The sequence below is a fragment of the Equus asinus genome, chromosome 24 (assembly GCF_041296235.1).
Source record: "Equus asinus isolate D_3611 breed Donkey chromosome 24, EquAss-T2T_v2, whole genome shotgun sequence".
NCBI classification, from domain to species: Eukaryota; Metazoa; Chordata; class Mammalia; order Perissodactyla; family Equidae; genus Equus; species Equus asinus.
Window position 1 is genome coordinate 41,381,836 of NC_091813.1, and position 21,541 is coordinate 41,403,376.

The following is a 21,541-nucleotide window of genomic DNA, read 5'->3' on the forward strand; positions in this document are numbered from 1 at the left end:
TAGGTTTGTGCCCAGGATCCAAACTTGCGAACCCCGGGCCATAGAAGTGGAGTGCATGAACTCAACCACTATGCCACTGGGGCAGCCCCAATTGTGCAACATTTTTACTGCTTGCTCACAGGTATTCCTTTGACTCACTAATTATTATGTAGCTTTGTTTTCCATAAGATGCCTCTTTTTAAATATGTTACTGTAAAGATTAAGCTGATGAATTATTTGTAGCAATAAAATAGTCTTCAAGATTGGTATATTATCATCTCTTGCATTTATTCTACTTTCTAGTCATATTAAATAACTTCACACTTGAAATAAATAATTGCTGCCCACTACAATAGTACATTTTGCTTTCATCAGGGGTGCAAAAAGTGAGTTCTGGAAAGACTGATGTGGACAGTAGCAACCCACTCTCATGCCAAGAGAACTTCTGGCTGCTCCTTGAGAAGCAATGCCCAACTCAATAGGACAAGACTATAGATTTGAATAAATCTGAGGAAATATTTGAGAATGCAAAATTTCATTCTCCCAGTTCTGACGCAGAAAAGGGCAAACTGCCCAGAGTTATTCATCCTCCCCCATTTATTCCAATAAGAAATACAGAAAAATTTGTAAAATTTATTCACAATGCAGAAGTTGAGATGAATAAAACAGCTGGCAATGACATCTTGCCTCTGAATTTGATTTATAAAAATATTAGTAAGCTCAATTTTCTGTATTTAGCTATTTCTTTGGGGGAATGATGAAGAGAGTCTTGTTTATAATTACAAAACTTCAGACTTCAACGTCATTTATCACAATGTTGTCTGGAATTCCGAAAATGTCCTGTCAGGGGTGTTCTAGGCATTTTTGGACTTGACATTTGATAGAAGTTGGGCAACCGAATATCGTAGTGGTATCTTTTTCCTATATATATCCTGTCATTCAAGGCATAGAGTTTATCTGCAATGTCACTGCCAATTAAAACCGAAAACAGGCGAGAGATGTAACGGTGTTGAGCGAAGAGCAAATATAATTTCTTTCTCCTCCAAGACACATATCGACAATCAGTTTCTGCTGTGAGGGTTACCTGAAAAACCATAAGACCACATGTAAGCAAAGATTAGGAAGCAAGAAAAGTTCTGCCACACTTTTTTCTTTTTTCTTAAGATTGGCTCTGAGCTAACATCTGTTGCCAATCTTCCTCTTTTTTTTCTTCTCCCCAAAGCACCCCCCCAGTACATATTTGTATATTCTAGTTGTAGGTCCTTCTAGTTCTGCTATGTGGGACACCGCCCCAGCATGGCTTGATGAGTGGTGCTAGGTCCACACCCATGGGCCGCTGAAGTGGAATGCACTGAACTTAACCACTAGACTATGGGGCCAGCCCCACTGCCACACTTTTTTTTTGCCCCCAATTTTAAATGAATTTCACTTGCTCCTTTTTTTTAGGATTAAAAAAGCCTACTGACCCACAATATATTGGAAAAACAGCAAGTCAAACTACAGAATTTATTACTATAGATATAATTTACAACATGAATAATCACAACGTTGTGCCCATCTCCAACTTATCCATTTTCTACATTCAGGGATCTATATTTTGCATTTTACTGAAGTAAGAGCCACTTGATACTGAAAACTAATAAAATTGGCTAATGTTAGAGAAGTATTTCCAAGTCAATCCCGAAGACCTGGGACATTTAGCCCTAATCCAATTTTTGTAGTACAAAATAGAATTTATTTACCTATTCTGAATATGTATATGAATGTGTATTTGTATACACACACGTGTGTTACAAGTGTTAATCATAAGAAAACCGTATACCATAATAGACAGAACCTACTGAAATGATTATATTTCAAAACTACCAGACTTGGCAGCAGAGTAGTGACAGGAAGTTTAGCATTTTGTTGCTAGAAAACAAGTGAAATCCATCAGGATTAAAAATTTTAAAAAATCACTTAACTTGTAATAAAGGGTAGATTTGTCATTCTCAGTGATTTTCTAAACTGTCACAGTGGCAGTGTTTAGTTTACAGTCAAATCTCAATTAATTATATTTTAATTCTCATATATGCAGTTAAGCAAAGGAAAATTTAAGAATATTTATCACGGACTCTTTTATCTCATATATAATAATCATTCTTCTCCTTGTTGCTGGACCTGTATAAAGTGAGATTAATGAGCAAGAGTCAAATGGCACTGGAAGCGATGCATGCTGCAAAGTACTTCCCAAGTTATGTATAAATGATTCCTCCATCATCTGCTCTTATGTTTGTCTGCCTGTTTTTAAACAAACCTCGCTTATCTGTGTGGAAGAAGCAGTGTGCACTGTGTGGTCGTTATCCCTTACCTGAAAAAGGCCTTCCTCTGTGGGTCTCAGTGAGTCCCACTCAGGAGAATCCAGGAACTGGAAGGGGAAAATGTAATGCAGAAACTCGCCATCAACTGTCACTCTGATCCTACCCAAACACAAAGAACATCATTTATCAGGGAAAGAGAAAGCCAGCACAAAACTGGGGGCAAGGGGTGAGAGCAGTATTTTAGATCTCTGATGACCTTTCTGGCTTTTAAATTTTTAAAGGGCAAAATATTAAATTCATACATTACAATGAGTGACAAAATCTCCTATAAGATTCATGTACTGATGTTCTTCACACAGTTAGGATTCTAGAAGACTGGGTGAAATTCATCAGAAAATTCATCAAGCTATACACTGATGACATGTGCCCATTTATGCGTGTGTATTATACTTCAATAAAAAGTCTCAATGCACTCAGTCAGATTTTAAATTAAGTAAGAGAACATGGAAGAACTGTAAATATCTCCGTAAACTTTTAACCTTTTAAAAACCTAAACACATTATTGTTTCCTCCCCCAAACTTTCTGTTTGCAATGTGTATATCTATATCTGTACCTATATATAAATGAGGTACAACCTCCCCCCGCTAGCAAGTGAGCAATCGCTAGAATTTGCTGAAAAAACTTTTTCACTATAAAGTTTAAATGTTCTCTATTACACAAAAGAAAGCCCTATCAGAGTCTGTTTAAAATACTTTGCATGCCAATGTAAGTATTCTATTAATTCAAGCTGACGTCATCCTCTTCTTGACTCTCAGTGATTAGCATGTCCAGACAAACCAATTCATACATTTGATTTCTAAGAAAAAATATTAAAGCTCTAGATTATATCTTGCTTCAAGTAAACAATATCAGGTGCCCTAAATGCCTGTGTTCCATGAGTCATGTGTCAAGGGCTTTCTCATGCCTCAGGGTGCTAAATGCCGCCCAGGACTATCCTACGCCACGATGGAAAAAGGTAGAACAAAGAAACACAAGCTAATAACTCAGAGAGAGGAAAGACATGTAAGCACCAAGAGTACACACCTTCCTGAAACAAGCAGGGAGAGTTTATCAATGGAGGTTTTCCCTTGCATGGCATAACAGTGCTCCTTTTCCAAAGTAACCACTTCAGAGCTCAGAGCAATTGTTCTGAAGACGGGCAAAGAGGTCCCCAGAGGCTGGAAAATGGAGCTGTACAATAGCTGGAATTCTCGGGCAAAGGTTATGCTGCGAACTTGATATGCAATATGAACAAACTGCATGAAGCAGATGACAAACAGTACAAAATTCCAGGAAAATATGTCAGCTGCACAGACATCTACCCAAGCCCAGACAGCGGAGCAGAGAAAACCCAAGCCCAGCAAACTGAAGACGTAAAGGAGGCCGAAGAATCCACTGCCACCCATAAAACCTACGACAAATAAAATACTGGCAAGATGGTAAATGGCTCCTTCGGCCTCTTGCTTCCAGGTGGTGCAGACTGGGTGTTCATCTATTAGGTTCTTCCATAAAGTTGAATTTCTCTCCATGGCCGGACCACTGCGTGGTTCACTTTCCATTGATGTGGGATGATACTGAAGCAAGTAATTAAGTCCCTTGCTTTTCCATCATCAGAGTTTCGCTAAGTCTTCACAAAACCAGAGATAGCCTGGACGCTGGAGTTGTGGTGATTAAGGGTTTGCTGTGTACTGATCCTGAAAAACTAAGAATCCCATGCTAGCTTCTTTAAGTTCATCTGGGCTCCTGGTTCAGTTCTAGTCGACAAATATTTTGTGGTTACTGTGCAAGAAAAAATAGAAAGGGTCTAATTAAACAAGGAGAATTGAGAGGTATTTTAATGAATCACTAGCATTACTTAATCAAGTTGACAGACTATTTTCTATGAAGTCAGAATATTTTAAGCACAAATGCTGTCGCAAGTGTTAAATTTCCAAGGTTTAAAATGCACTTTTTTAGAGTTGTGCTTATTAATAATAAATTATTTACAGAAATTTTAATATTTCTTTGAATTAGCTAACTACATATTTTTCCAGAAAGCTAAGTACTATAATCAGCTAATCTCCATAACGGTAGTTCAGCATACCTCAGAATCACTTGGGACAGTAACTGGGAATGCAGGTTCACAGACTGTTTCTAGACATATTAACTCAGAGTCTCTGAGGATGGGGCCTATGTGTTGGTATCTTGAACAAGCTTCCCACGTGATTTTGATATGTCAATTGATGGCTTTCTATGGCCCACCCTTTAAGAGATACTGTTTGACAATATATTATTCACTCTTTACAAATGAATTCAAGGCTCAGAGAGGCCAAGTAATTCATCCCAGGCCATACAATAGTTGGTGGCAGAGCAGACTTTCAGCACTTGAGCCTATAAAGCTGGATTCAATCACGTGACCTCTCACGAAATATTTTAAACTGGGCATTATAAGGAGCCCTGATGAATCAATAAACATAGGAAACACATAATTAGGAGTCAGATTTTAAGAGCACATAGTAGACTGTGAAATGTTTAATAAATTACATCAAAATTATTTGAGAAATATAAATTCAGTTCTACTTTACTATATTAGAACCTATTTCAGGTTGGAGGTTGCATCCTTATAACGAAACCAATAATATTAAGATTCCTGCTACTTACACATTTATTTACCAGATGGTCAAAAATGTTACTGACTTGTTCCTCTGCACATACATTCTCTACCCTTTCAGCCATATGGGAAAAATGCTAATAAGTGATCTGACTCAGGAGAGATTTAACCATGATGACAGAGCTGCAGGATATGTATCATTTACCACCAGGTTTCTTAACAGTAAATGGTTTCCATGTGAAGCATTCAGTAGACTGATTTTTTAAAGTCATAATAACATTCAAAAGCCTTGAACTTGTGTGCTATATTTAGTGTTTTTATTTTTGAGATGGATTATTTCCAGAACACCTGTTAATAAAATATCAGATATCACAGATCTGGTCTCCTAGAAAAAAAATACACATATGGAGGTGAAAATGACTTAGGTGAAGTTAAAAAGGGGACAGCGTAATCACCAACAGAACTAGAAGTGGAAATAAAGGAGCTGCTGTCGTTGAAGTTCCTGGTTCTTCATCTTGGATAGTGATTCTTTTCTCAGCAAGTAATGACTTCAAGAACACCACCAGGTGAGTCATTAAAAAAACAGTAACACAGACCCCTAACTTACAGTCATATTGTTGTTTTTACTTAAGCTGCTTTCAAATGCACTTTAAACATTCTGCATCCCCCTAAGGATTGCCTCCCCCCATCACTCTGTGGACGATGAGATTGAAGGCAGACCAGCCCCCGGAACATGTTTACTTTTTCCTCTTAAACAAAACACAAAACTATATATATATATTCCTGGATGTTCACAACAAAGAAAAAATTTTTAAAAATACAATGAGTAGTGAGAACTGCAAAATACCAGCCTGCAAATGTCAGTCTCCCTGCTGTTTTACTTTTAAAACTAGGATATTTGAAACAACAACAAAACACTAGGATATTTTAATCAATTCCTCAGGATACCGAACACAGCCATTAAAGCCAATATTCAAAAGCACTGCTAGCAGAGCTCTGAACTTTGGTTTGAACTTCCTTAAAATTTATAATTCTCGACTCAATGTTAAAATGAAGCTAAGAGAGAAAGGCCATATAGAAATGTTGGTAGCAATTCAGACGGAGCTTATGGGAATCTTGTCCCCTTAACATCGTGACTTGAGAGAGATGGTGGGTTACTTAAGTTCCAGCAGTGTGACCAGCTATGATTATAAGAGGAAATGTGTGGGCTGGCCCCGTGGCCCAGTGGTTAAGTTCGCACACTTCACTTTGGGGGCCCAGGGTTTCACCAGTTTGGATCCTGGGCACGGACCTAGCACTGCTGCTCATCAAGCTATGTTGAGGCGGCATCCCACATAGCAGAACCAGGGGCACTCACAACTAGAATATACAACTATGTACTGGGGGCGGGGGGGGGGGGTTGGGGAGGAGAAGAAGAATAAAAAAAGATTGGCAACAGATGTTAGCTCAGGGCCAATTAAAAAAAAAATAAGAGGAACAGAAGCCTTTTCCGGTTGGCTTCTGTTTGAATAAGCTGCTACCCAACCATCTTCCTATCCTTGATACTGTATCACTCAACACAGCGTGCTGACTTGCCCTGATTAAATTACTCCACACCCAGCCTTTCTCCACTTGGTGTGTTTTTATTCAGTCACCAAAACAGATGAACTTTATTAGAAAGGGAAGGACTGACAGGGGCAGGTGATGAGCATGAGTGTTCCTCTGATACGTGCCAGCACCACTATATGAATGTTGAATATGATTCATCAACCAGCTGCTGCTTTAAAGGCCTGGAGGCCTTAAGTCATGTTTTGGGGTAAATAAATGCTGAGATGCCAAAGTGGCACAATGGATTTCTTAAGCAATAAAGGTGATCTTCCCTGCAAAAGAAGTTAGCATACAGAGATGCAAATGAGGGAGACAAAATTAAGTGCACATAAACACAATAATTCAAGCTCACTGCTTTTTCCTCTTTAAATTTTAAGACCCTGAGCTCTAAAGGAATAAGAAAATGTAAAGGAAGGTCCAAGGATGCGCAATGAAATGTGATAGAAACTTGGTGGCAAACTGATGAGGGTTAGCTCAGAAACTGCATTTATCTGTTCGGAACTTGTACATTTATTATGTCATTGCATCACATTTACTTCCATGAGGGAGGCAGAATCTAAATCATGCCCAGCTTACAAATGAGAGAAGCAGGCTACAAGACTGGTTGAGTGACTTGCTTCAGGTAAAAGTGGCAGTAAGTCGCAGCAGTCGGGTGGAAGCTCAAGGCCCCCTCCGCTCAGCTTCATGCCCTCTCCAGCAGGCAATGCCGCCTTTCAAGGCTGTGAATCTGATATTAACGTGTTGGGAGACAGTGGGATATTCTGCCAGGAGTGGTCTGCCAAGAAAATAATAATCCTAACAGTGGATATTTAAGACCTGCTATATCCGCTTGTACTGCTCAATCCATAATGCTTAGAATACTGCCAGGGACATAGACAGCCACTCATGAAATAATTTGCTGTATTACTGGTCAACATTGACTGAGTTCCTCTCCTAGATTCCAAAATCCTTAAGGAGCAAAGACAAATGTTTTTATATTTCTGACCCTGGCACTCAATGAATGTTGACTGAATACATTGGTAGAGAAGTACAAACACTCTCCCTTCTCCATTCCCACTCTCTATCCAATTTAACAGCTATTCTAACACCTTCTGTCACCTAGGGGATCAGAAGTGGGGATGATCTCAACATCCAAGACAGTTCAGTACAAAGACACTAAAGAGTAGGGGCATCACTTATTGAAATGTCTCGCACAACTCCAAATTCATAGGGGAATTTTGTCTTCTTAAAAGATGAGTTCCTCAAGAGCAGTTGAATTCCTGATCTGATTAAAAACAACTACTCTGGGAGCTTGTGGTATTGAGTTAGTTTTGGTTGCTAGGCAACCCAGAAGCTCAAAATTCCATCAATATTCTGCTCATTAATTGGAATCAGATCCTAACTTTGGTATGTGTTCCATATGCGAAATAATCATTTACTTAGAGCTGTTTTCTTTACTTATCCTCAGGGAGGTACATTTACTCAGCAACTACATGCCAGACACATTTAAAAAACTATCTCATATAATGTTCACAACAACCCCATAAGGAAGGTACTATTATCTCTATCTTACAAATGAGAAAATCAAACCTCAGAGAAGGTAAGTAAATTGTTCAAGGTCACACCACTAATATTGGAACTAAGATTCTATCCACGCTGACTGACTCTGAAGCTCACAGTCTAAACCACATCATTCTGCTTCCACAGTACCAGGTTTCAGAAAATGTAGGCTTTAGTTTCCTCTCTGCTACTTAGATGAACTCAGGCATGTTTATACATCAGTAAAACAGGGTAATACCACCTATTCTGTCTACTTTAAAGGGTGCTAGGACAAGAGAAGAAGAAAGGAACAGAGAAGAACTACTAAAACACCCAGAAGAAAAGTAACAAAATGGCAATAAATACATATTTATCAATAGCGACTTTAAATGTCAATGGACTAAATGCTCCAATCAAAAAGCACAGTTTAGCTAACTTGATAAAAAACAAGACCCATACATATGCTGCATACAAGAGACAGACTTCAGACCTAAAGACATTCACAAATTGAAAGTGAAGGGATGGAAAAAGATACTCCATGCAAATGGCAAAGAAAAGAAAGCTGGGGTAGCAATACTTACGTCAGACAGAATAGACTTTAAAACAAAAACTGTAACAAGAGACAAAGAAGGGCACAACATAATGATAAAGGGAACACTCCAACAAGAGGATATAACACTTGTAAATATCTATGTACCCAACATAGGATCACTTAAATATATAAAGCAATTATTAACAGATAAAAAAGGAGAAATAGATTGTAACACAATAACAGTAGGGGACTTTAACAATCCACTTACAACAGTGGATAGATCATCCAAACAGAAGATCAATGAGGAAACATTGGCCTTAAATGACACATTAGACCAGATGGACTTAGTAGATATATATAGAGCATTCCACGCAAAAACCACAGAATACACAATCTTTTCAAATGCTCACATAATATTCTCAAGGATTGATCACATATTAGGCCACAAAACAAGTCTCAATAAATTTAAGAAGACTCAAATAATACCAAGCATCTTTTCTGACCATGAAGTTATGAAACTTGAAATCAACTACAGGAATAAAATCAGAAAAGCCACAAATATGTGGAGATTAAACAAAATGCTACTGAACAATGATTGGGTCAATGAAGAAATCAAAGGATAAATAAACAAATACTTGGAGACAAATTAAAATAAAAATATGACATGCCAAAATCTATGGGATACAGCAAAAGCTGCCAAGAGGGAAGTTTATAGCAATTCAGGCCTACCTCAACAAACGAGAAAAATCCCAAATAAACAATCTAACAGTGCACCTAAAGGAACTGGAAAAAGAAGAACAAACAAAGCCCAAAATCAGTAGAAGGAAGGAAATCATAAAAATCAGAGCAGAAATAAATGAAACAGAGACTAAAAAAACACTAGAAAAAAATCAATGAAACCAAGAGGTGGTTCTTTGAAAAGATAAATAATTGACAAACCTTTAGCTAGACTCATCAAGAGAAAAAGAGAGAAGGCTCAAATAAGTAAAATCAGAAATGAAAGAGGAAAAATTATAACAGAGACCTCAGAAATACAAAAGGTTATAAGAGAATACTATGAAAAGCTATACACCAACAAATTTGATAATCTGGAAGAAATGGATAAATTCTTAGACTCACACAACCTTCTAAAACTGAATCAAGAAGAAATAGAGAATTTGAATAGACCAATCACCAGTAAGGCGATCAAAACAGTAATCAAAAACCTTCCCCAAAATAAAAGCCCAGCACCAGACAGCTTCCCTGGTGAATTTTACCAAACATTCAAAGAAGACTTAATACCTATCCTTATCAAACTCTTCCAAAAAATTGAAGAGAGGGAAGCTTCCTAACTCATTCTATGAAGCCAACATTATCCTGATACCAAAACTAGATAAGGACAACACAAAAAAAGAAAATTACATGCCAATATCACCAATAAACATTGATGCAAAAATCCTCAACAAAATACTAGCAAATCAAACACAATAATACAATAAAAAGATCATACACCATGATCAAATGGGATTTATTCCAGGGATGGTTCACCATCGACAAATCAGTCAATGTGATACACCACATTAACAAAATGAAGAATAAAAATCACATGATCATCTCAATAGCAGAGAAAGCACTGACAAAATACAGCATCAATTTATGATAAAAACTCTAAATAAAATGGGTACAGAAGGAAAATACCTCAATGTAATAAAGGCCATATAGGACAAACCCACAGCTAACATCATTCTCAATGGAGAAAAACTGAAAGCTATCCCTCTAAGAACAGGAACCAGACAAGGATGCCCATTTTCACCATTCTTATTTAACATAGTATTGGAAGTCCTAGCCAGAGCAATCAGGCAAGAAAAAGAAATAAAGGGGATCCAAATTGGAAAGGAAGAAGTGAAACTGTCACTATCTGCAGATGACATGATTTTATATATAGAAAACCCTAAAGAATCCACTAAAAAACTTTGAAAAATAATAAATGAATACAGTCAAGTTGCAGGATACAAAACCAACAGAAAAATCAGTTGCGTTTCTATACACTAACAATGAAGAGGCAGAAAGAAAAACTTAAGAATACAGTCCCATTTACAATTGCAACAAAAAGAATAAAATACCTAGGAACAAACTTAACCAAAGAGGTGAAAGATTTGTACACCAAAAGCTATCAAACATTGTTGAAAGAAACTGAAAAAGACACAAAGAAATGGAAAGATATTCCACGCTCTTGGATTGGAAGAATTAACATAGTTAAAATGTCCATACTTCCTAAAGGAATCTATAGATTCAATGCAATCCCTATCAAAGTTCCAACAACATTTTTCAGAGAAATAGAACAAAGAATCCTAAAATTTATATGGAACAACAAAAGACCCCAAATAGCCAAAGCAATCCTGAGAAAAAAAGAACAAAGCTGGAGGTATCACACACTCTGATTTCAAAATATGGTACAAAGCTATAGTAATCAAAACAGCATGGTACTGGCACAAACACAGATACATGGATCAATGAAACAGAATCGAGAGCGCAGAAATAAACCCACACATACAGTGACAACTAATTTTCAACAAGGGAGCCAAGAACATACAATCGAGTAAAGAGAGTTTCGTCAATGAATGGTGTTGGGAAAAGTGGACAGCCACATGCAAAAGAATAAAAGTAGACCATTATCTTACACCATGCACAAAAATCAACTAAAGATGGATTAAAGACTTGAATGTAAGATCTGAAACCATGAAACTTCTTGAAGAAAACATAGCAGTACGCTCTTCAACCTTGGTCTTAGCAGCATTTTTTCAAATATCACATCTGACCGGGCGAGGGAAACAACAGAAAAAAATAAACAGATGGGACTACCTCAACCTAAAAAGCTTCTGCACAGGAAAGGAAACCATCAACAAAATGAAAAGACAACCTAACAATTGGGAGAAGATATTTGCAAACCATCTATCAGATAAAGGGTTAATATTCAAAATATACAAAGAACTCATACATCTCAACAACAAAAAAGCTAACCACCCAATTGAAAAATGGGCAAAAGATCTGAACAGAGATTTCTCCAAAGAAGATATACAGATGCTCAACAGACACATGAAAAGATGTTCAATGTCATTAACTATCAGGGAAATGCAAATCAAAACTACAATGAGATACCACCTCACTCCCATCACAATGGCTATAATTAACAAAACAGGAAATAATAAGTGTTGGAGAGGATGTGGAGAGAAGGGAACCGTCATACACTGCTGGTGGGAGCACGAACTGGTGCAGCCACTATGGAAAACAATACGGAGTTTCCTCAGAAAATTAAGAATAGATCTACCATATTATCTAGCTATTCCACTGCGTGGGTTGACAAGCGGTGCCGGGTCTGCACCCAGGATCCGAGCCTGCGAAGCCCAGGCTGCTGAAGCAGAGTGCGTGAACTTAACCACTATGCCACCAGGCCAGCCCCCATTTCTTCTTATTTTTTAATGTTGCTACTAGAAAATTTAAAATTACATATGTAGTTTGCATTATATTTCTCTTGGACAGTGCTGGTCTAGAGCCTCTCAGGTAACAGAGACAGGAAATGAAAAGACCTGGCATGATGCTGTGCAAACAGTACATATGTATAACGTATAAGTGTATAAATGTGGAAGAACTATCTAAGATTAAGAACAGAGAGTTGATATAAATGTAAATGATACTGGCTGCAATATTCATATGCTACAGTCATTCAGATGTTATCCAAGGCATAGATGTCACCATCTGGTTTGTGCCTATATAGGTGGCCAACTCCACTATAGTTCTTGGCCCCTTTATCCTACCCAGGAAGGCAAGATTTTTCCATTTGCTTTAGGAGAATTCCACTTTCCCAAGCAATTACAATACATGATTTTATTTTTCCATTTCATCTTCCGATGATACCTCATGGAATACACTGGAAATCCCAGACACATCATCCCATAAATTTTGTACTGAAGATTGGATTGTGGCCTTCTGGATTCCAGAGGGTCCACACTAGCCTTTGTTTTCACATAACACATGAGTCTCTTCATGCACCACCAGGCTCCTAGGCTGGAGTATGCCTTTGACCTTCCATCACCAATGAGAGCGTGGCTTTTCTTGAGACTTGAGGAAATTAGAGAACATGCCCACAGGCTGTCACGGTCTTCTCTGATTCTCATGTCTCAGCTAAAGTCACATTTGATTATCTCCAGCCATGTTTGATTTCTTACTTTATCACATACTGTGGTAGGCAGAATTCTAAGATGGCCCCCAAGATTCCTGCTGGTGCACATGCCCTATAATCCCCTCTCCTTGAGTGTGGGCAGAACCTGTGAATGGGATGGGATGGATGCTCCACATTATAGTCCCTTCTGTGATTATGTTAAGTTATATAAGACTCCACTGTAGGACTGGAGAGGGACTGGAAATTAGAGAGACATGTTCCTACTGGCCCGGAAGAAAGCAAACACCATGTTGTTAACTGCCTGTGGAGGCCACAAGGCAAGAAAATGCTGGTGCCTCTCTGAGCTGAAAGAAGTCCCCAAACAATAGTTACCAAGATCACAGGGACCTCAGTCCTACAACCTCAAGGAGTCGAATTCTTCCAACCACCTGAAAAGCTTGGAAGAGGACCCTGGACTCTAAATGAGGAGTGCAGTGTGACTGGCACCTGGATTGCAGGCTTGTGAGGCCCTGAGTAGTTTAGCCATGCCTGGACTCCTGACCCACAAAAACTGTGAGATAATACATTTTTGTTGTTTTAAGCCACTAGGTTTGTGGTAATTTGTTACAAAGCAATAGAAAATGAATACAAACACACACGTGCAATTATGAGTATTCACTATCTATGAGGCTTTTCATCTATCTTTTATGATAGACTTGGGATACAGGTCTATGGAACAGAAGACGCTCAATCCTTGCTAGATTTAAATCAGGAAAATCAGATGAGAACGGTTCTTCAATAGTATCTGGAAAACAAGATGCTATGAGAGACCCTGGGAATTACATTTAATTCACGGTGGTTCCAAGCACCACTTCACAGGTTTTCCTTTCATGGAGTCAGGTGGCCCCAACACTGTCAAGCATTTGGACACACGCGCAAATTGCAGAATAGTTATGCCATTCATATCTCCAAAATTCTTGCAATACTACGTATCCTGGGCTGACTTTCAGCTCAGTCAGTTCTCTGTGAAATTGAGCCATAGGTATACAGCAAACACTTGATGTTTCAAACACATCCAGAGATGGACCCTCAAAAGACAGCCCATAGAGACTGAAAACAAATAGCTCTGTAATTCTTCTAATTGTGTGACTCCACGAAGACCAGATGAGGTGAGATGGGAAATTATTGCAATATCTAGTTGCCATCTTCATAATCCTCATATACTCCTACTACCACCACTACTACTACCAGCATCTAACATTTACTGAGCATTTACTTACTAAGTGCCAGGCATATTTCTAAGAACCTTAAAATACTGTCATTTAATCCCCACAACTTTTTGAAGTAGATAGTTTTATTGTCCCCATTTTACAGATGAGAAAACTGAGGTAGTTAAGTATGTTGCCTGAGGACACACAAATAGAGCCCAGCTTCATTCCTAGGCAGGCAGATGCAAGTGTCTGCTCTCTCAACTGCCATGACGTACTGCTTCATGTTCTCTATGAATCTAAATATCTGGACTTAAGGGAACAAATCAACATTCTTGATCTCTCCCTTCAGTTCTAGGTTCAATGAATTTATAAGTCTTCTTGAGAAATTACAATTTTTCAAGCAACAGAGGGATAGGAGGGTGGGTCCTATGTTGAATCACTCAGCGCCCCACAATTCTTGATTGGAAGAAACAGCAGTAAACTTCTCCTTTTCAAGCTTGTCATTTGATTGTTTTAAATAAACAAACCTCATGCTCTGTTTCACGTTCTTCTGACTTCTCCATATCCTGGAAATGGTTAAAGGCACAAGCAGGAAACCATTCACTTTTTGTTGTTAGGAAGATTGGCCCTGAGCTAACATCTGTGCCAATCTTCCTCTATTTTATGTGGGATGCTGCCACAGTATGGCTTGACAAGTGGTGCTAGGTCTGTGCCTGGGATCCGAACCTGTGAACCCCAGGCTGCCAAAGCAGAGTGAGTGAACTAACCACTTTGCCACTGGGTCAGCCCTGGAGCCATTCACTTTTGATGGCCTGCCATTATGTCATGGAGTAGGTTCACCAGAGATTCCTGATGAAAGATGCAAGAGAAGCTGGATCCGTGGATACATTATGTAGTCTTCTCTTGATAGGAATCAAAGACAGACACATTTGCCTCTCCTCCAGGTGACATAAACGCAGCAAACATACTCCCTTTTCCTACGTTTATTTAGTTCAGGTTCTTATGTTCGTTTCTGGCAAACATGTCTAACAAGTTCATGTGTGCTAGCTAATTGGCTATCATCTTTTCTTTTTTGTTTTTTTCTGGCTAAATAAGCAGGTGGTCCACACACCAGGGTCAGCAATGTTTGAAACCACCAAACCAGCCACTACTAGCAGGAGAAGGAGCCCATCTCTGGGGCGTGGGGATTCTCTTTCTAGGTGTTCCTATAGAGATACAGCTTTCTCTTGGATTGGGAGAAAGACTGTTCACTGTTTGGTTCTCAATCCACATGCTCAACAATCTTTCCATTTCTTCTATTTCTTTCAGCCTTCTTATTATTGACCTTGCAGTACTAGAAGTTATTCTAGCCATTGAGGTCTCTTATTTTGCTGGTGCTGCGTGTCATGATCTGCAATGCGGATTATTCCCTATTCCTGCTAGTCAGGAAATGCCACATGTTCTCTTGATTCTTTCAATGTGTTTGATTATCTCAAGTTTCTCTTCAATATTAAAGCTTTCCTCTGCACGTACTATTTGGCATTTTTCAATCAAGATGCTTAGACATGTGTGAGATGTTGAATAAGTGTGTTTTTATATAGAAAGGTTCACAAGTGTGTAAGAACAGCAGAACACAATCTTGTAGGCTAACATGCGGTGAACCAAGGTGGATGTTTGAGAAGTGTGTGTGTTTTGTGTTTTGTGCATTCTTACATGGCTAAGGTCAGCTGGTTGCAGCTCAATGTGTTCACTTGGTGTTTCTGGCTGGGTTAGTCATGCATAAGCAAGCGCAAGATTCACATTATGTTCAAATTATTCCCTGATAGATCAATTGCATTGGAATGATACTTGTTTGCAAAAGAAGCATTATAGCATAATTGGCTGTATCATTAAGTTTCAGATGGTCAGTAAAATAGTATTAATATTTGCAATAATGCAATAAATCCCTGCCCTCATGGAGCTTGCATTTTAGTGAAATTCAAATGTTGACACTAAGCCTAGTTTTAAATTATGAGATCTATTTTAAATAGCTAAAAATACGTCTTATCTGCAAACAAACGTAAGCTACTTAAAACATTTAAAGTCAGTTGTTGCATACTAAATCTTTTAAGAAATGCTACATTTTATAAGACAGTCTAAAGTCTTAAAATCAGAATGCAAATAAGCCTGTTTTTTAGAACTTCCATCAAAGACCAAAAACAAAAAAAGACAAAGAAACACCAAACATTATATGTGTCACCGGAGTAGCATACTATATAGTAATGTGTCAGTATCCTTCTATTTATATGAATGCAAAGAAAGACATACAGAATGATTTTCACTTAATGTTAAGGGTAGTTATTATTTCTAGATGGTGGGATACAACTTTTACTTTCTTCTTTGTATATACCTGTATTGTTTGCATTCTTTATAATAGTTTTATAAAACAATAAGGTGATTTTACATTAATTTGAAAAACTTTAAGTACAAAAATTTCAACGAATATAATAAAAACCCATGAACCCAACAACCAGAATTAACAAACATCAACACTGTCATCTTTTTGGATCTTCTTCATAATAAAAAAATTCCACAAAAAACTGAAGATCACCATGGCTTGTTCTCTGGTACCATTCCTTACCCACTTGTTCCCTGTATATAACTGTGTTTATCCTTGGAGTCCATATTGAATTTCAAAAATGCAATTTAAAATCAAATGCTAGATTAGAAATATCTGTTTTTTTCAGCTTCACACAAATATTTTTCTGATGGATAATTTTAAACACACAAAAACAAAAAATAGTATATAATAAATCCCCCATCCAGCCATTACCCAGATTTAACAATTATCAAGATTTTGCCACACAGTGCTTTTAAAATTAAAAGCAAAAACTGTAACCTCCTGTTCATCCTATGGTTTGTTCAGTCAATAAGCAAACACCTACCAAGCAAGATGGGGACTAAGATTAGCTGTGTTCTTACCATGTGCCAGGCACTCGGTCTTCCATACACTGACCCATTTCGGAGTCACAGCAACTCTGCAACCTAAATAGTATTATCAGCATTGTTCAGGGTGGAAAATGAGGCTGAGAGAGATGAAGATTCTTCCATAGGCTCAGCCAGCTGCTTGTCCTTCTAGAATTTAACTCCCTCCTCCCAATTTCAGAGTGTGTGCGAGAGTCACTAGAGATTATCCTTCTGTTGAAGAACACAAAATGAGAAGGTGTCACTTTGGGTCTATGTGAATTAATCCCCGAATGCTCTGGGTTGGAAGAGGATCCAGCATTGTTAATGGGACTTTGTCAGCAATTTTTGGTTCTTTATTTAATTTAGAAAATACCTGTTGTAACTTTCACTTTAAGACATTTTCCTATAACTACTTAGATAAAAGAAACATTTTCCTTAAAAAAAGAATCTAATTAATGATTCAATATACTCTTCCATTAATTGGAGGTGAATTCTTACTTACTCTCTATAGCTCATAATCCCAGCTGACCAACAGCCATAATTACAGAAAACGATTTCAATTACAATTTGCAGGCTTGCAAATCTACCGTGGATATTTTCCAAAGCAATTTTGAAACTTCTTGCCTGCCACGTTGCTTATGTGTTGTTATACTCATATACTACAGCAAATGCTTCATAACCATTCTTGGGCTTTCCCGGAGACTGTTTGAAAATAAACAGGTGTGAATGCTCCAGCGTGTCAACCCTATTAGTCAGTTTTGTGGTAAGAAATATCAGATTTTGGTTTCCCATGACACATTTTTATTTACTAGCATAGAATGTCACCATTTAGAAGCACAGGATGTACAATGATTCAGCTGTTTTGAGAGATTAATAAAATTAAAGAAACTCAACTATCAAATGTCTCCCAGTTTAAATGTATAAAATTTTAGTACAGATAATATCTTACTCTAGATTTCAATTAATATTTGTATTCCAAATTCTTCAAAAGACAAACAGTCTCTCAGGGAAGCAAAGAGCCTTTAGGATCACCTGGGATCAGCCAGACCTCTTCATTTTGCAAATGTGGACAGAGATCCAATTTGTGTTTTGTTTAATATTTTGTTTCACGTCGTTCTTGTTTGGTTTTCTATTGCCACAAAGAACAATGCCAAGTTACTGTACTGTCACACAAGGATATGTTCACGTAACAGTCCCTGGTATTCAAAATAACAGAAAATAGCCACCAAACCTTAGTATGATCGGAGAACAATACTTTAAGACTGCCATAAAACTCAATTGCAACATGCAAGCATGCAAATTCAAAATACATAACTACAAAAGTCAGAGTAAAATGTCCCGAAGGAAGACTGCCGCATTCGAGAAGTAAAACCAAACTAAATTGTGTTCAAAAGCTTCTACTTTTCCATTTATTATTTACATATAGAACTTTTCCACTTTTTGCAAATGTCTCCTGGCCAAAACAAAATTTTTGGCCATAACCCTATTACTAACTTTGGTTCTGTGCCTTTAATCTTTTCCTAAAATACAGACCCTCAAAATGTATGATACTTCTGGAACCGAGCTTGGTGATGAGGGAGGTAATTTAGTGGTTTCCATATTTCTTTTTCTTTTTTGGCAGGGGGATTCCCCAATTAGAGAAAGCAGGTCAGCGTGCCCTTCGACGAGGGATCTTTCTCGTGCCTCCAGCTCAGTGTGGAAACACTGACCCTGGTCAGGCCCTTTGCAGACGAGGGAAGGAAACTCCCAGCCGGGCCACGACGTCCCCAAGGTGAAACCAAAGACCGTCAGGGTCCCTTGGACCAGCTTTTCTCCTTTAAAAGTCCGGCCTTTTTCTCTGCGCTCCAAGGTGCCTGGGGCGAGAGGGTGACCCACAGAAGGTCTGGGGGAAGCTGCGCCTCGGGGGCGGACGCCTCGCGTCCCCGGGCCGGCGCGCGGAGCCCGCTGCAGCCGACGCTCAGCCCGCCCGGCCCCGGGCTCGCAGGCGGCCCGAGCGGGTTAGAGCGGCGCGGCCGTGGGCAGCGCGTGGGCCCAGGGCGCCGAGGCACGGGCGCTCCGGGGGCAGCAGCCGCGCCGGCCAAGTGGCGCCCAGCGCCGCGAGGGGCGAGGGGGCGCGCAGCTCCGGGCCGGCGGCGGCGGCCGGAGCGCCCCGGGCTCCCCTCCTTACCTGCGTTCCAGGCCCCGCGCGGAGTTCGGGCCTGGCGCCCGCGGAAGTGTCCCAGGCGAGCGCGCCGGGCCCGCCGGGCGGCTCGCGCGCTCCTCGCCGCCCCGCGCCCCTCGGCGCCCGGCGCCCGTCCAGCAGCCTGCTCCGAGCGGCGCGGCGCGGCGGCGCGGGAGGGGCCGGCACGGGCGCGCGCCCCGGGCGCAGCGGGCAGGGCGGGGGCGGCGGGGCCCGGGCAGCCCCGGCCCTGTGGGCGCAGGCGGCACGGCCTCGGGTTGCCCGGTTGCTGAGAAAGCTAGTGGCCGCTGCGCACCGAAGTTTGCAAAGACGGGTTCCCCGAGGTGCACACTGCTGACGGTTATAAAACAAACCAGGTATTCGTTGTTACACTAGGCAGACAGCGATGGAGTTGACTCCTGCAAGGAAGAGCAACTGTTTGCGCGCCTCTCACCCCCACCCCCACTCCACACACCCCATAAACAGGAGATCAATGACCAGAGAGGGGAAGGGAACATTTGAGTGCATAGGACAGAGAAAGCTTAATATTTTGAGTCAAATCAATGAACATCTAAAAAAGGGAATGGGTAAAGAGCATAGACAATCACTGAAGGAAAAATTTGAAAATACAAATGGTCAAAAAGAAAGTTTAAGTGAGTAATAAGCCAAATGCATGCAATTTAAAACAAAAATCAAGTGCATTTTTCCCCGTATGAAATTAGTGGTTTAGTTTGGTTTGGTTTCAGTGATCAAACCATACGGTGGTTGGTGAGGGATCTGTGAAACACACAACTTAAGGATTTCCATCTCCTCCCTTCTCTCAGAGCCCTCGCTTTCATTTTATATAACTTTCCTTCCTTCCTCCCTTTCTCCCTTCTTTCTTCCCTGCTTCTTTTATCTTTTAATCCCTGTATAGTTCTCCTTAGTTCTCTTTCTCTATATCCTTCATTTTCTTTTTATTGTAATAATTTATTATACAAGTAATACATTAATCTAACATCATGTATTAATGTCTATTCTGTGGCATCAAACTACATTTGTCAGCTATCTTTTTTCAGACAACAAAATAATTTAGAGCTTTTGCTCTTTCATATATATATTCATTCTTTTAAACTACTGCATAATGTTATCATATTATATCACAACGTATCCATCCTCTTAAGTATTTAGATTGTTTCTAATATTTTGATATTACAAGCAAATGCTGTGTGCATGATTCCTTGGGCGCAGACGTGATGATCTCCCTATGGTAGATACCAGAAGAGGAACTCTGGCTATGTCCATTTTATGTGGGTTTTTTTGTATTGAAATATAATTGACATGTTAGGTTCAGGTGTATAACATAATGATTCAATATTTGTATATATTGTGAAATGATCACCATGATAAGTCTAGTTAATAACCGTCACTATACATAGTTACAAAGATTTTTTGTGTTTGATGACAACTTTTAAGATCTCCTCTCTCAGCAACCTTCAAATATGAAATAACATGAAATTATTAATGATAGTCACCATGCTGCACATTACTCAGTATGTCCATTTTAATTTTATTAACTACTGACAAAGTGTTCTCCAAAGTGCCTGTGGCAGCTTCTACTCCCACCAGCTGTGTAGGGAGAGCTCCTTTCTGCTTCTCCTGTCCGCACAGCCCCCACTGACACTTCATATTACCCAACGTTGAAATTTTTTCTCTAGCTTTCATATTTCTTTTCTCATCCTGTTCTTCCCCCGCCTCCTTTTCTCTCTTACCTCTCTCATTTTCCCTGGCTCTTGTCCTCTCTCTATTTTCCTTTACTCTTTGCTTTCCTCATCCTCTCACTATTTTTTTAATTTATAATTTTTTAATTTTTAAAATTTAACTTATAATCTGATTTATCACTTGACAAAAATCATGAAAATATCTGTGTCAGCAAATATACATTTACAAAATTATTGTCCATGGCTGCTGCATATTCTATGTCACTGTCCCACCATACATTTTTTAATTGAAGTAAAATACAGATAACATAAAATTGACCATTTAAAGTATACAGTTCAGTGGCATTTAGTACATTCACAATGTTGCACCACTTCTTTCAAATTCCAAAATATTTTCATCACCCCGAAAGCAATCACTCCCCAATCCTCCCTTCTCCCAGCCCCCAGCAACCACTAAGCATCTGCTTACCATCCCTATGGATTTGCCTATTCTGGATATTTCACATAAATGGAGTCATACAATATGCGACCCTGTGTATCTGGTTTACTTCACTTTGCTTAATGTCTTTGAGGTTAATCTTTCTTGTAGCGTGTATCAGTACTTCATTCCTTTTTATGACTGAATAATGTTCCATTAAATGGGTACACCACAATTTGTTTATCCATTCACCAGTTGATGAACATTTAGATTATTTCTACCTTTTGACTTTTGTGCATAGTGCTGCTATGAACATTTGTCTATAAGTTTTTATTTGAATATCTGTTTTCAGTTCTTTTGGGTATACTTCTAGGAGAGGAATTTCTAGGTCATGTGGTAATTCTATGTTTAACTTTTTGAACCACTGCCAAACTGTTTTCTATAG

The 21,541-nt window shown here is 39.1% G+C and overlaps 1 protein-coding gene across 2 annotated transcripts; it reads right to left on the reverse strand.

The window, feature by feature from the left end:
• Window positions 1-598: 598 nt before the first annotated feature.
• Window positions 599-19,152, reverse strand: POPDC3 (popeye domain cAMP effector 3). 2 transcript variants are annotated; one of them, XM_044757458.2, is made up of 5 exons: window positions 18,988-19,139; window positions 16,836-17,051; window positions 3,364-4,098; window positions 2,330-2,438; window positions 599-1,063 (listed from the first exon to the last, which is right to left on the reverse strand). In XM_044757458.2, exons 3-5 carry the CDS (start codon window positions 3,876-3,878, stop codon window positions 782-784), a joined length of 906 nt encoding a protein of 301 aa, XP_044613393.1. In that variant the 5' UTR covers window positions 3,879-4,098; window positions 16,836-17,051; window positions 18,988-19,139; the 3' UTR covers window positions 599-781. The 2 variants fall into 2 exon arrangements, with proteins under 2 accessions (XP_044613393.1, XP_044613394.1); XM_044757459.2 differs by lacking the exon at window positions 16,836-17,051 and having other exon boundaries at window positions 18,988-19,152.
• Between the last annotated feature and the right edge of the window lie 2,389 nt (window positions 19,153-21,541).

Excerpts from the sequence above, each read along its gene's own strand:
- POPDC3 (XM_044757459.2), bottom strand. The coding sequence starts at position 3,878 with ATGGAAAGTGAACCACGCAGTGGTCCGGCCATGGAGAGAAATTCAACT. Across the intron at positions 2,439-3,363 it reads TCCCTGCTTGTTTCAGGAAG|GATCAGAGTGACAGTTGATG; the intron begins GTGTGTACTCTT and ends GTGTTTGGGTAG. Across the intron at positions 1,064-2,329 it reads CAGAGGAAGGCCTTTTTCAG|GTAACCCTCACAGCAGAAAC; the intron begins GTAAGGGATAAC and ends ATGGTTTTTCAG.